This window comes from Oncorhynchus nerka, linkage group LG14 (assembly GCF_034236695.1).
Source record: "Oncorhynchus nerka isolate Pitt River linkage group LG14, Oner_Uvic_2.0, whole genome shotgun sequence".
NCBI classification, from domain to species: domain Eukaryota; kingdom Metazoa; phylum Chordata; class Actinopteri; order Salmoniformes; family Salmonidae; genus Oncorhynchus; species Oncorhynchus nerka.
In genome coordinates, this window is record NC_088409.1 from 58,182,659 (window position 1) to 58,197,252 (window position 14,594).

Here is a 14,594-nt window from a genome sequence, read left to right on the forward strand (position 1 = left end):
TCCAAGAGTTTCCTGCTATTGAGGGACGAGTAATCACATTGCCTGTTTATACTTGGGCTACCGGTAACACAGATGGAAGAAGTCACATAACCTAATTCAGCCTACATGATCACAAATAGAAACTAAACCATATCCTGAAAAACCCTGCGTTTGAAGTCTAGACTGATTACTGGATCATGTTGTTTGTTGATCGTACTAAAGTATTGTACCTACCTGGATTTATATCAAGTGTTTTTACGTTGTCATAACGCACATGAGCATATTTGCGTCTACAGACTAAGGAAATATATATAAATAAATGTATTTTCCCCCCTTTGAGAGACAGCCTATAACTGTTGGAAAATGAATGTAAAGACTGGAAATTATATTAAAGACAGATGTTCTACAAAACCCCAAAAAAACAGAGAGCGGGTGTCACGCATAGAAACCAACGAGGAAAAAGTCTGGGGTGATTCTGGTAACAGCCTTGGGGAAAATGTGTCCGGCGACGAAGTAGTTAATCATAGCCTACTACCACAAAACTAGTCGTCATCGTGATTGAAAATCTAATGAACATAGGCAAATTATGTACAAGTGTGTCAATATTTGTGGGCGTATTATGTTGTTGACTTACGAAGCCTAGTCAGTACGACGCGTTTATGTTCGAATGTTGGTGAAACTGAAACATTTCACAGCTGACTAAAAATACAAAAACAAAGCAACCTTGGTTGGTTGAGTTGTGTATGAAACTTTATGGGAGTGGTGTCCGGGAAAATAGCACAGGAAACCCCGCCTGCCTGCAGCCCAGACACACTATAAAAAGGCTGGCACTGCATTAACAGCGCAGCGCAATCGCCCGTGTCTTGCAACTGAAAGTGACAGGCGAACTGAAACGTTTCAAAGGACAAGAACACGTAGAAGCATGTCCGATATGATCGACGATATTATCACGAGGGTAAGGTTTATTCACTGTGTTGTATGTATGTTTTTGTTCAGATCAGGTACATAAGATTAGGTTATGCTTTTGGTTCGTTACAAAAAAACTACAACTACAACTATTGTATAAGTTGTAGGCTACTTTCAACTTTGATTACATGTTGAAATATTCACAAAACATATTTAACATAATTAAAAGCTTAATGGGGAACTGGGCATAGGCTACAATTCTGCATCCTGGGTAGTCTATAGGATGGGCATAACGTGATCATTTATTGACAGTCATATTTCTCTCCACAGAATCTGATCAATCTTGGTTTAGATGAACCATTCATCCAGCAACAAATTCAACCAATGGCACCTCGTCTCAACAGTTCAACTTCGTTCTACTCACCAAAGAGACACAGTCTAAGCTCTGAGCAACTGAACGATGATACCCCCTGGCCACTTGACATTTGGAGCAAGATAGCTCCGAGTAAACAACAAGTTTCCTTCAGACCTGACCGCTCCATGAGTCTAACCGAATCTAATATCCTCTCCTTCGGTAAAATGAAGACCCTGGATGAAGTGCCTCCACCGCCTGGATTTCCTCCTCTGAACAACCCGACACCTCTCCCTTCCAACCGTTACAAAACCGAACTGTGCCGTAGTTTCCAGGAGAACGGAAGCTGTAAATATGGGAGCAAGTGTCAGTTTGCCCATGGAGAGCCTGAGCTGCGTGGTTTATACAGGCACCCAAAATACAAAACGGAGGCCTGTCGCACCTTTTACAACTTTGGCTACTGCCCATATGGAGCCCGCTGTCACTTCATTCACGAAGAGAAACTCACCCCCTTGACCCAAAAGTTCCACAACCAAGCACTTGCTGATCAGAACCCACGTCAGCTCCGTCAGAGCGTCAGTTTCGCAGGTTTCATGGGATCACGCAGCTCTCCTCCCCCTGCGCTCCACGACCCCCTTGGCTTCACCCGTGCGCCCTCGGTGTCACCACCCCCTGCGGACATTCTCTCCCCAGTGTTCAATGACACCCAACGCAACACATTTCAGTTTTGTCAGAGCCGACCCAGTGTTGGTGACATCCACAACATGCCTATGATAGTTGAGCCACAGAAGCCCTCACGCTGCGTTTGTGGCCACGGAAATAACTTCCCAAACACTCTGAACAAATCTTACGCTATGGAGGACCGCAACAATGTCTACATCACCCAGCCAAACCTCCAGCGCTTCTCTTCTGAAGATTCCCTCTCAGATCGGGATAGTTACACCAGCACAGGCAGCACCAGCGGGTCAGAGTCCCCCACCTTTGATGGGGCTGGCAACAAGCGCCTCACCGTCTTTGCGCGACTGTCACTCTCTGACTAGGAAACCCAAACCACACAGAGACAATCCAAATCACGAACCTCGATCAATTGTGAAGGTTCTCCTTACAGAAATCAGAATTCCTATCAATATGATGCGCATCAACACTTTATACTGTTGTTTATTTATTAGTAAATTACTTGCTCAGTGGAATTTATTTGGTACTCAAACTTATCAAAATATGTATATTTTTTTATACTTATGTATATTTTCATTTAACTTTTCATCTTGTCTTCCATTAATTACTTTCTTTAAAAATGGCCTTGATGGTTATGACAGTAACAGACGTTTTAAGTGCCTTTACCTGTCTCAATCAATATGAGAAGGGCCTAATAGCCTTACTTTAGCTGGATTACTTCGATTAGTCCTTCAAATATATGATCATATGAAACAAAAGACTCCCCTCCATTTAGTAAGCTGCCAGAACTATTTGTCAGATCTGTTCATACTGTTGGTATTCATGTGTATACCAAAAAAACTGTTGAAAATATTCAAACCATCAATGTGACTTGAAAAATGACAAGACATTCGCTCACTGTGATATGCACTTTAAAATAGGTATTGGGAGACTAGTCTCTCTATGTAGCATTTAACCAAAGCTTTATACTTACTTTTCTACATTTGCTACATTCTTTGTGTAAGAGCAGTTTTTCCATTTTTTTTGGGGGGGGGGGTCCATTATATTTTAACACATCTGTGACAAAAGTGAGAAGGTGCTAGTACGCCGTCTGTGTATGTCACAGATCTAGGAGGGGGTATTTGTGTAGCCTTGCCATTTATTGAGAGACCTGTTTTGTTGCATAATGTTTTGACAACCCTGGTTGGGTCTTACTCAACTGTAGTAGGTGACTTCTATTTCATCAGGGACTGTAACATCACAGTATTTCCATAGACTATAGGTTGACTTATTTGCCTTTTTGTAATTGTATAGACTTAACTAATATATTTATTATGATATTTATTGTGTTAATACCAATGTATTTTGTACTTATTTATCAAGAACATGTCAGGGTCTGTGAAAACGATGTGTGAATTATTAAGAAAAAAAGTATGAATTTATTTTTTGATCGCCTGAACAGGAGAAATAAATGAAAATGATAAAGAAATGTAATTCCTTGCATTTAATGGTCTTTTTGTCTGTTTTACAGCTTGCTTCAAGTTTGATTCAATAAGCCAAACATTCCTCACTACTTGATGACAACACAAACCGAGGCTATATGAGGGCAGAATACATGGTTTATGCAAAGATACACACATAACTTATCATATTATCAAACTGTATTTTGTGCTTAAACAATACAAAAATAGAAACCAGTCTATACCCTCGTTTTCTCGCTGTGAGAAACCAGTCTATGTCTATCTATACATGGCTGCTATGTCAACACAAATGGGTGATATTGTATTTGGCCCCAAATACTGTCAGTCACTGAAGGCATTTGACCCAAAACAACAACTTAGTCCTTATCCTGCATGCATTGAGCTCCGTTTCATAACTAGCCATGTGGATATACTGAAGTTGGTGTGTTGACCATTAGATAGGGAGCTGAGCTGTAACCTAGCTGTGTGGTCAAGTGCCTGTGCATATTTGACATTCCTCTCTTAGGACGCCCTGTGCTCACCCTTGTGTTTACTCACTGGCAAGGTTGCCACGGTTACCCGTCTTTCCTCTGCTCTGTATACACTTGAGTGTGCACCAATACTTGCCATTCTTATCCCCAAATGGGTATCCATTTTTATGATGTCAGATGTGACTGGATTGCATCAGAAAGGCCTTGTATTACCAGTGAACTCCAGAAATCTCCTTTTGCAAATTTGTCCCTTCATGTAAGGATAGCTGACAAGGTTTTATTGAGAAGTTTTTAATATATGGACACAGGATGGACACGAAGAGCAATGCAAACACTTCCTTAAACCTTGTATTTGAAATGTGAGGTTTATAGTGTTAAGTCAACCTCACTACTTCAATAGCCTACTTTTCCTCAATCCAGTAAGGCCTTCAAAAGTCTATACGCTGCACATTTCTGATGGGATCATCTGAAATTCCTTCTCCAAGAATAAGGAAGGGGTCAAAAAGCAAACCTGAACGCAGACGTGCTACTAGAGTTAAAAAGGTTGGGTATATTACTGGAAACTTTAGAATTTCTTTATCTTTCAAGGATTTTATGTAATCTATCAAAAGACATCTAGTGGCCCTTTTGAGATTTTCAGATTTCCACGTGTCTGTAATAATCTCTGGCCCTCTGTGCGGCCTTATTGCATGTCAAATATGTGAAATAATTGAATGAGGTGATTTTAAAATCTTAAAAAGAATGGCAAAGCTGTAAAACATTATGCTAAATCTAAACAATCAACTTGAATACCATTGGTGATTAATATGAGAGTTTCAGCATGAAATACCCTTTTTAATTATAAATAAAAAAAAATTTACAAACATTTATTTTACTATGTCAATATGTAGGTGTCAATGCTTTGGCATCAAACTGGTGGCAGTTGTGAAAAAAGTCAATAGTTGGAAGAGTTGCAGAGTTCATTGAAAATGAAGCCCTTGTTAATTAGATTATTTTTCCATTATTTAGGCTATTTTCACTTGAAAATGGGTCCATTTGGACCCAAATGCTCTACTTTCACTAGTTGCTCTATCAACTAGAAACTCATGGACAATATGTACAAACAGATATAATAAAGTTATGCTGGATTGCCATCATTTTCTGTTAATTACTAAAATGACTGAATATTACGGTAACTTTGGTAAATTTACCAGTAGCTTTGTGACCCTATATGCTACCAAGTTCATATGGTTTTCAGTTTGCCATTTACTCTAAATGAGAGGTGGCTGGGAATAGCCTACTAATACAAATCAGGCTACGCCTATGGATTGGATATGCTATCTTCTCACTGTCAATGCAATCAGCAGTGAAGAAACAGTGCTAAAGGCTAACACTTCCAGATAAACCTGTCCTGAGATCAGTTATCTATGCATGTACGTACATAGCCCTAATCCATCTGTAGGGAAAACACAACCTTTGAACAGGTCACCAATACAGACAGATGAATAGCTGCAACAATTTGTCCACATAGACATACATTGCCCGCATACTATAGAATGAGAGCAAAAGCTATTGTTATTTGTTAAGGTAATGTAATCTTGCATGGTGCTGCGAGAGTGGTTTTCACTTCTAGCTTAAGGAAAGTGACCCCCACTCAGTGGTTGATGCACGAGATAAACAGCGTTGTTGAAACCGCAGCGTATCTAATTGTGACAGCTACAAGTGAGGTAAAGGATATGACAAATTCACACCATCTATTCATTTGTTGCCTTTCCCACTTCCCCTTTCCTCTTCTGTTCTTCCTCAAGATGGGTAGTTGAGGTGTCAGTTGACAAGGAGGAAGTTCAAGTTTGATCTGAAGAATAGAACATCTTTCTGTCAATACAGATGATCTTGCCATTACATTTTCTCTGTATTTCAACCAAGACCTTAGAATGCAAGACCAGAGGACCGCCTCACAACACCCCTAGGAAGACCATGCCGTTACACAAAAACACCTACCATAGGGGAACTGTGATTGCAGGCCATCAGTCACATCAATAAAGAAATCAATTCACAGTCCATTTAGTTTCTCTTGTCCTTACAGACACAGGATGCGTTGCCATAACAACAGAGGCCGTCCAGTAAAATCAAATGACCAACACAGAGCACAAAACGGGCAGTGTGTTTTCTCTAGGTTTGGCATGGCCTCACACTGCAAACATAGACAGCTGGTGGAGCATGCATTGCGGTTTGGACCGCAACAGTGTAATGCCGCATATAGTGTGTTTCTTTCGTTTATTTTAGCCTTTTATCTTTCGGAATGGATAGTGAAATCCCTATCTTTAGTTGGCATTTTGATCAATTGTTAATGTGAGCATTATGCTAGTTTATATAGGTTTTGTAGATTCCTGCCAAGGAGGATATATTTACTGTCTATGATAAACTCCATCACACCTTGTGTAATGGACCCAGTTCTGTAGAAATGGTCACATGGTGAGTCACAAATGAATCCCAAATGCTCTACTCCGATCTGATTCCAAGTCTCAACAGTTATACCTTAGTACAGATTTGATTTGTATTGTATCCAGAATAACTGATAAAGTAATATTATAGTGAGCGTTACTAATGCTGTCTTTCTGTAGGCACTAACTCCAACATGGCTCGTTGGCCAAAGCCTATGGGGAAATGAATGTTTTTTTGGGGGGGATAAACGCCAAAAATAACGTCTGTAGTTAACACAGGCCTAGGAGATTTATTACATTTTGTTCTATGAGATAATCTTCATCAGCGAACTTAACTTTTGGGGAACTTTGAAGCATTTCTGTATTCAAAACAAGCATCTAAAGCACATAAAGGCTTCATAATTTATAAAGGCCATGTTAACTGACTGATATTATCTGATAGAACAAACTTAGAAGATGGGATCCTAAGCCTGTGTTTACCTCAGACCTCATTTTCGGGGTTTATGACAAAACCCTATTCTTTCCCCATAGGAATGGCTGAACGAACCAGTCGTGACTCATTTAAATTTTTATGGACTACAAGCTGGCAAGCTCTGGGGCTATCTATTCTGGACTGACAGTATGATGATTTATTAGCATGGCAAACTGATCCTAACCCCCATTCCTTCTTGCAATGCCTTTAGAGACCTCTAGGGGTCTGCAATAACTCACTTTGCCTTGTGGCCTAAACCCAAAAGAATAACTGTTCTTACAGAACCTCGTAATGTGGACAGAGGAAGGACAATGGGATCAGAAAAGTCTTATTTTAAGCATAAGGTTTCCTCTGGCAGAGTGGGTTTTACCTGTGCCCTGGCAGGGTTGTCTTAGTGCAGACAAGCAGATCCATAATCAGAGGCCAAAACCCCTCCCAACATCAATGTTTAACCACTAGAAAGAGATAAAATATAAACAAAATACATTACTCCATCAGCGTCATTGTGGACCGTCAAGACCCACCCCCACAAGCAAACAGGAAATAGTAGGCCTAATAGACAGTCTACTATTAGGAAACAGTGAAGCCTTACAAAACCAAAAAATCATTTGAATAAAACATTTGCTAGTGTGGACATTGTTTTGTTTGGCAGACAGGGCATCTAAAAACACGTATGGCTAAAGTATGACTAAAAGCAATGTTTTGAACAAGGTATCTAATGTCTTTCCATTTAAAAAAAAAAGACATCCCTAAAACACATCCTTCTACGTACAGTAACAAACACGAACAGGCAAACTTTCTATAGAAACACTAGGAAAGTTCATTCAGGAGCACCGCAATGTGAACCGTTTGAGAGCAGTCAGTTTGAACCACTCTCTATCAACGTTTGCTGAGAGGTGGTTGCTAGAGCAGCAGTTCAAAGGTAGAACTGGTCTATTTGCACAAGTTACTGAGGCAAGACAAGATTAATTGCAAAAGTCTCTTGAAACAGGCGTGCTCAGCGTCATGGAAACAAGTCTGGTTTCTATTCTGCCGATGCAAGTCAGTGTCAAATCCTATCAAGTCTCCTCCGGCCAAGAACAACACAGAGGGAGAATTCTTACATATCTAATGTGGAGCATGTGGGCACAGCAATATGAGCTATGGAGAAGTTATTGCAACAGTCACATTTATTAAGCACTGCTACAGTTTTGTATTTGGAGTCAGGCACGTTCAAGGTTGAACGGTGCACTCCCTATGCTATTATAATCATTCAGGGCTGTCTATAAAACTTCACCCAAGTCAAATCAAAGGTACTTTATATTGAACGTGTATTTTGGCAGGTGTGTGTATAGGCAGTTGGCACATCTTTGAGCCAAGTGTTTAAGCTAAACAAATACCTGAACAATGGGGGAAATTGACTAAAGAATCAGAGAGTTAGGAAATGGGCTTTAAATGTGTTTGGCTTTATGAATCAAGTTAATCTGAGGGAGCTCCATTGAAGACTTTGGACTTTGTGGTGTGTTGACTTCATTCACTGGGTGTTATGCGGGAAGTCAGGCCATGGGATACAGGCTATTGTACGGGACAGATTGAAATGTAGTGGTGGTGGTGGTGGGGGGTTCAACTCAAGGTGTCGCCAACGTAAAAAAAAAAAAATCTGCATGACCCTCCCTTTGTCTGTAAAAGAAATGTAACACCCTCCCCCATTATAGAATTAACTAAAAATAATGTTTACGACCAAAAACAACAACTGTAGCAACCCTGTGTTTATAAATATGGATATCGACTTTGCCACTTCAACATGCCATTGTGGCACTGTTGATACCATGCAGGGGTATGGGCCAGAAGGTTCCCCGACCACCACCGATGAGCTCACTCTCCCTGCCTGTCTCATTACACTATGATCAGAGCCAGCTGGCACACAATGATCAGCTAGGGGGGAAATCAGACTTTCAACATTTTGATGCCATATTTATAATTGTGTAAAATATATGAAAGGAATTTTCCACCAACAGGTTTCCATGCCAATGCACCAACACAACCAATAAACAAAGAATACCGCCTTCGGGGACTTCAAAATCATGGTTTGCATTTTCAACACCACAATAAAAAAAGACTATGTCAATTTTGACAAACAGAAAACACATCCCTTGTCACGTTCTGACCATAGTTCTTTTGTGTTTTAGTATTGGTCAGGACGTGAGCTGGGTGGGCATTCTATGTTGTGTGTCTAGTTTGTCTATGTCTAGATGCATGTTAGCACTATGTTTCATTAGCAGTCACGTTCTGACCATAGTTCTTTTGTGTTTTCCTTGTTTTAGTATTGGTCAGGACGTAAGCTGGGTGGGCATTCTATGTTGTGTGTCTAGTTTGTCTATGTCTAGATGCATGTTAGCACTATGTTTCATTAGCAGTCACGTTCGTTTGTTGCTTTGTTAGCTTGTTCAGTTTACGTCGTGTTTTTCGCCATTGAATAAAAGAATGCATTCATACCACGCTGCGCTTTGGTCCGCTTCATACGACGATCGTGACATCCCTCCCTACCTTGTAGGCTTCCCCAGTATCGAAGGCTTGGCTTGACAATCTCCGAAAGTCATTCAACTTTTTGGCCTTTTGTGACGGACGTCTCTTTCCGTTCATAGATTGATTGTTTGATTGATTTTATTTGTCAGTAAAAACAAATACATAAATACATAAAGATTTTCTTAAGTGACTGAGATTGCGCAATACATTCAGGGACTTATTTTCATTGTGTGTCACGTTCTGACCTTAGTTCCTTTGCTTTTGTCTTTGGTTTAGTATGGTCAGGGCGTGAGTTGAGGTGAGCAGTCTGTTTGTTTTTCTATGTTGGTTTTTGAGTTCGGCCTAGTATGGTTCTCAATCAGAGACAGCTGTCAATTGTTGTCCCTGATTGAGAATCATACTTAGGTAGCCTGGGTTTCAGTTTTGGGATGTGGGTGTTTGTCTTCCGTGTCAGTGTTTGTCGCCACATGGGACTGTTTCGTTCATTTCACATTTATTGTTTTGTATTTCGTAGTGTTCAGTTTATGTTTTAAAATAAACAGTATGGACACTTACCACGCTGTGTTTTGGTCCTCCGATCCTTCTCGCTTCTCCTCAGAGGAGGAGGAGGACGAGATCCCTTACATTGTGGTCCCTATGTTTTGCATGAACACATAAACAATTACATAGATACAAGACACATTACAGAGATACAGACACATTACAGAGATTGAGGTGAAAAAAAATGCTCAATCTCGAGATGAGTGTGAGGGGGGAGTTTAGGTACAATTCTTCCAAGCTTGTTTGGCTGGTAGCTTATTCTTTAGATGTTTGGGGCTGTTGGTGAACCATGATGTGCAGGCATACGCACTTGCCAGAGTATTTAGGGTGTCTATAGCTAGGTTCCCATCCAATTGGAGACAGATTTTCATGCAAATATTCTAAAATCTTAATAAAAACCCATATGCCATTGGTGCCGGAAAACATGACAGGGAAGATTTTAATTGATCAGACATTTGAGACATTTTACAGACGTCCATATGCATTCAGATGCGGCCTGGCGCAGCCAGCGCAAATCAATAAAAGAGGGATGTTGTCCAAATGAGCCCCATTTACATGTCCTTAAAAACAGCCTGTAACAAATGATAAAAGGGCGGATGCAGTAAAAAGCAGCAGGCCCGACTAGACAGGGCACAGAAGAGGGCCTTGAGGCTCATCCCCAGAGGTGGAGCAGCCCAACCACGGCCCCCGCCACTGCAGAGCAGGTGAGAGCAGTCTGCGGTGCGCCCTGAGAAACACCCACGACCTGTCCTGTATAACCGCTCGTACGAACTGCCTGCGAAAATGCCAATCTACCCGCTGCTGTCAGACTGTATGTTACGTCCGTCGTCGGAATGAAAAGCGCGGCATGGAAAGTGGACATCTTTCTTTATTTTAGATGAACACCAAAAAAACAACAAAAGATCAATGAACATAAAGTTCTGCAGGGCTAATACAGCAACTAATAGGCTGCCTAAGTATGGTTCCCAATCAGAGACAACGATAGACAGCTAGCTGCCTCTGATTGGGAACAATACCCGGCCATCAAAGAAATAGAAAACTAGAATGCCCACCCAGATCACACCCTGACCTAACCAAATAGAGAAATAAACAGGCTCTCTAAGGTCAGGGTGTGACACTGTGTAATAACTCTCGCTCTTAAATGGTTTTCGCAAACATTTCATTTTTTACAATCACATTTTAACATTTCAATTTCCACCATAAAAAAAATATCCTGTAATGTTTCTGTATTCTGTTTAAAGTCCATTCGGAAAGTATTCAGGCCTTTGGCACTACCCTCTGTAAAGCAACAGCTTGGCATCCGACCGTAAGGCGTTTACAGAGGGGAGTGCGTACGGCCCAGTACATCACTGGAGCCAAGCTTCCTGCCATCCAGGACCTATATAGTTGGCGACTGTCAAAGACTCCAGTCACCCAAGTCACAGACTGCTCTCTATGCTACCGCACGGCAAGCAGTACCGGAGCGCCAAATCTAGGTCCAAAAGGCTCCCGATAACAGCTTCAACCCCCAAGCCATAAGACTGCTGAACAATTAATCAAATGGCCACCCAGACTATTTACATTGACCCCCCCCCCCCCCCCACTCGCTGTTTGTTATCTATACATAGTCACTTTAGCCATAGCTACATGTACAAATTACCTCGACTAACCTGTACCTCCGGTCAATGACTCGGTACCGGTAACCCTTGTATATAGCCTCGTTGTTGTTCATTTATTTTTTACTTCAGTTTATTTAGTAAATATTTTCTTAACTCTATTTCTTGAACTGCATTGTTGGTTTAGGGCTTGAAAGTAAGCATTTCACGGTAAGGTCTTCACCTGTTGTACTCAGCGTATGTGACAAATACAATTTGATTTGATTTAATTACAGCCTCAATCCTTCTTGCATATGACACTACAAGCATGGCACACCTGTATTTGGGGAGTTTCTCCCATTCTTCTCTGCAGATCCTCTCAAGCACTGTCAGGTTGGATGGGGAGCGTCGCTGTACAGCTATTTTAATTTCTCTCTAGAGATGTTTGGTCGGATTCAAGTCCGGGCTCTGACTGGGCCACTCAAGGACATTCAGATACTTGTTCCGAAGCCACTCCTGCGTTGTCTTGGCTGTGTGCTTAGGGTTGTTGTCCTGTTGGTAGGTGAACCTTCTCCTCAGTCTGAGGTCCGGAGCACTCTGGAGCAGGTTTTCATCAATGATCTCTCTGTACTTTGCTGTTCATCTGTCCCTCGATCCTGACTAGTCTCCCAGTCCCTGCCACTGAAAAACATCCCCACAGCATGATGCTGCCAACACCATGCTTCCCCGTAGGGATGGTGCCCGGTTTCCTCCAGACGTGATGTTTGGCATTCAGGCCAAAGAGTTCATTCTTTGTTTCATCAGACCAGAGAATCTTGTTTCTCATGGTCTGAGTGTCCTTTAAGTGCCTTTTGACAATTCCTTTGACCTCATGGCTTGGTTTTGCTCAGACATGCACTGTCAACTGTGGGACTTTTATAGACAGGTGTGTGCCTCTCCAAATCATGTCCAATAAATTGAATTTCCCACAGGTGGACTCCATTCAAATTATAGGACCATCTCAAAAATGATCAAAGGAAACCTTAATTTCGAGTCTCACAGCAAAGGGTCTGAATACTTATGTAAATAAGGGGTTTCTGTTGGATTTTGGTTTTATAATTAGTAAATATTTTGTAGGAAAAAAGGCTGTAACGTAACAAAATGTGGAAAATGGGAAGGTGTCTGAATACTTTCCGAATGCGCTGTATATCACATTTTGTGTGTTTTTAATTAGTGTTTTGCCATTCTTATTTATGTAAATTCTACATTTCTTCAGTTGTATCTGTGAGCAAGAATAAATCAACTGAAAAACACCATTCCTTGTGTTTCGAGGTGTAGGTTATACAAAACTTTATAGCCAATTCCTTTTATTGCTTTTCAGGCAACTTTCTTTAAACAATAATTGTCCACCTCTCAGTTCAGCTGTCAGATATTTGAGCACTAATTGCATCAAGGCACTGCATGCATAGGCCTATAGCCTTAGGTGTCCACTGTGTGATATTCATATTTTAATAAATATATAGTCTATATAAAAGGAAGAGAAGCTTAGGCCTAACCCCAGAGAGAGTGAGAGAGCGAGAGATATGCCAGTGGCATGCTACGACACCGATATGCATTTCTTTATGTCAGATGGCTACTGCATCTGCTATGCAGATATAGATGACCAGAATTGTTTTTTTATAAAGATTATATTGTTCGATTATAGGAGTAACAGTCTTCCTCAACTCAACTCCAGCTGTTGGAGTAAGTTGGAGCGTTTCCTTCATATCAAAGGCCTACAGTAGCGAAAACGTAATAATAGCCACACCATACCAAACCTTCACAATCTTTTCGAAATTTATTAGGGTAACATCAAAGGTAAGTCAAGCCATTGTTTATGGGGAAAATACCAGCAGATGAGTGAATGTAAACCAGGGAAAAAACACACTACCCTCCCCTGTGCCAAATTTTAAAAAGCACACAACCCTCCCCAAAGCAAAAAAAAAAAAAAAAGTTTGACAACCCTCCCTTATTTTGGACATCCCTCCCCTTCAAAAAATGTCGACATATCCCTAACAATATAATACTGGGGCATGTGAAAACAGAATATGTATTTATGTATTTAACATTCTGTGCTTTCTACTAAATACTAAATCTTCTTCACGGTGTAAGTGCAATACGTCACGTTTTGACAATGCTGAACAGATTCAGTAGTAGTCCGAAGGAGTCTTCCTTGCCAAGTCTTAGTGTGACCTCAGTCCATTCTAAAGTAAAACGTGTCTTACATTTCCTCAAAGATAAGGAGCTTTGAGTTGATTGAGCCTGTCGAGTGAAAGTAAAAGCTTTGGGAGGGGGATTTTTTCTTCCCTCACGGACCGGCATGTGCCAACTTCTCTCTTTCTCCCTATGTGTGCGTCACGGCCCTCTCCACTGCTCCTGTACGGAATGCAGAGAGAGCGAAAACGTGGCTATAAAAGGAGATCACTTCCACTCATGGGCGTTGACGTCAGAGGACAGTTATTTCCCTCTACTCTACTCACTTTAGTACAAGCAAAACTAAAGCAGCTCATTCTCTGCTCTGCAGCTACATTCAATGCGCTGACTCTAAACCAGTTTAGAAGTTTGCCATTTTTGTCCTCACAGTCTCTGGCATGCCTTTCAATAAAACACACGTTTAGCTTTCTAGGGTGGAAATAAGTAGTGGTCTTTGGAGGACGCCCTTGGTCACCGGAAATCAAATGATGGTTAACCCTAGAAAAATATATATGTATCTTACGGGAGTAAAAATATATTTTAATAATTCACCACTGTGACATACCATCTCCCAAGCTATGTTTCTTTGTCTTGTGCTTTTACTATTGAGCATGTAAAATGAAGTGAAACAAGGGTCTAAATGGACTCAAAAAAGGGAAACAAGACATCAACCCCAAAGCAATGCTCTCACATAGTGAGGCCATCTCCTTTTTGAACCCTGCCATTGGCTGATGATCTGCACACGGCATACCTTGTGTCACTCTCTTCTGCAAAATAAATACCCTGTCAGCCTGTTTCACATCTCCAGTTTTAAAAAAAGACATCTTTCACAAACCGTGTGTTTAAAACCTGCAGAAGTTCAGACCGACGTTCCTGTTTGATGTTCCTTTGTGAAACCCTAGCCCTGGGTGGTCATTACGACGTGCATATCAAAAAAGGCAAACACAATAAAATCACATTTCTGGCTCCATTTTCAACTTGACCTCAGATATCTTGCACCGGGAACCCTTCAAGTATTGTCCCAGAG

At 41.0% G+C, this 14,594-nt stretch overlaps 1 protein-coding gene and 1 long non-coding RNA gene across 2 annotated transcripts; one reads left to right on the top strand and one right to left on the bottom strand.

Moving 5' to 3' along the window:
• Nucleotides 1–811: 811 nt before the first annotated feature.
• LOC115141534 (mRNA decay activator protein ZFP36-like) lies at nucleotides 812–3,385 on the top strand. The gene is made up of 2 exons (XM_029680481.2): nucleotides 812–934; nucleotides 1,216–3,385. The coding sequence occupies exons 1-2, from the start codon at nucleotides 902–904 to the stop codon at nucleotides 2,275–2,277; spliced, it is 1,095 nt and encodes a 364-aa protein (XP_029536341.1). The 5' UTR covers nucleotides 812–901; the 3' UTR covers nucleotides 2,278–3,385.
• Nucleotides 2,922–11,154, bottom strand: LOC135559659 (uncharacterized). The gene is made up of 3 exons (XR_010458499.1): nucleotides 9,798–11,154; nucleotides 7,108–7,192; nucleotides 2,922–5,676 (listed from the first exon to the last, which is right to left on the bottom strand). It is a non-coding gene; the product is annotated as an uncharacterized LOC135559659 (long non-coding RNA).
• Between the last annotated feature and the right edge of the window lie 3,440 nt (nucleotides 11,155–14,594).

Bases quoted from the DNA above. Each gene is read 5' to 3' on its own strand.
- LOC115141534 (XM_029680481.2), top strand. From the start codon at position 902: ATGTCCGATATGATCGACGATATTATCACGAGG. The intron at 935-1,215 runs GTAAGGTTTATT...TTCTCTCCACAG, and splicing joins TCGACGATATTATCACGAGG to AATCTGATCAATCTTGGTTT.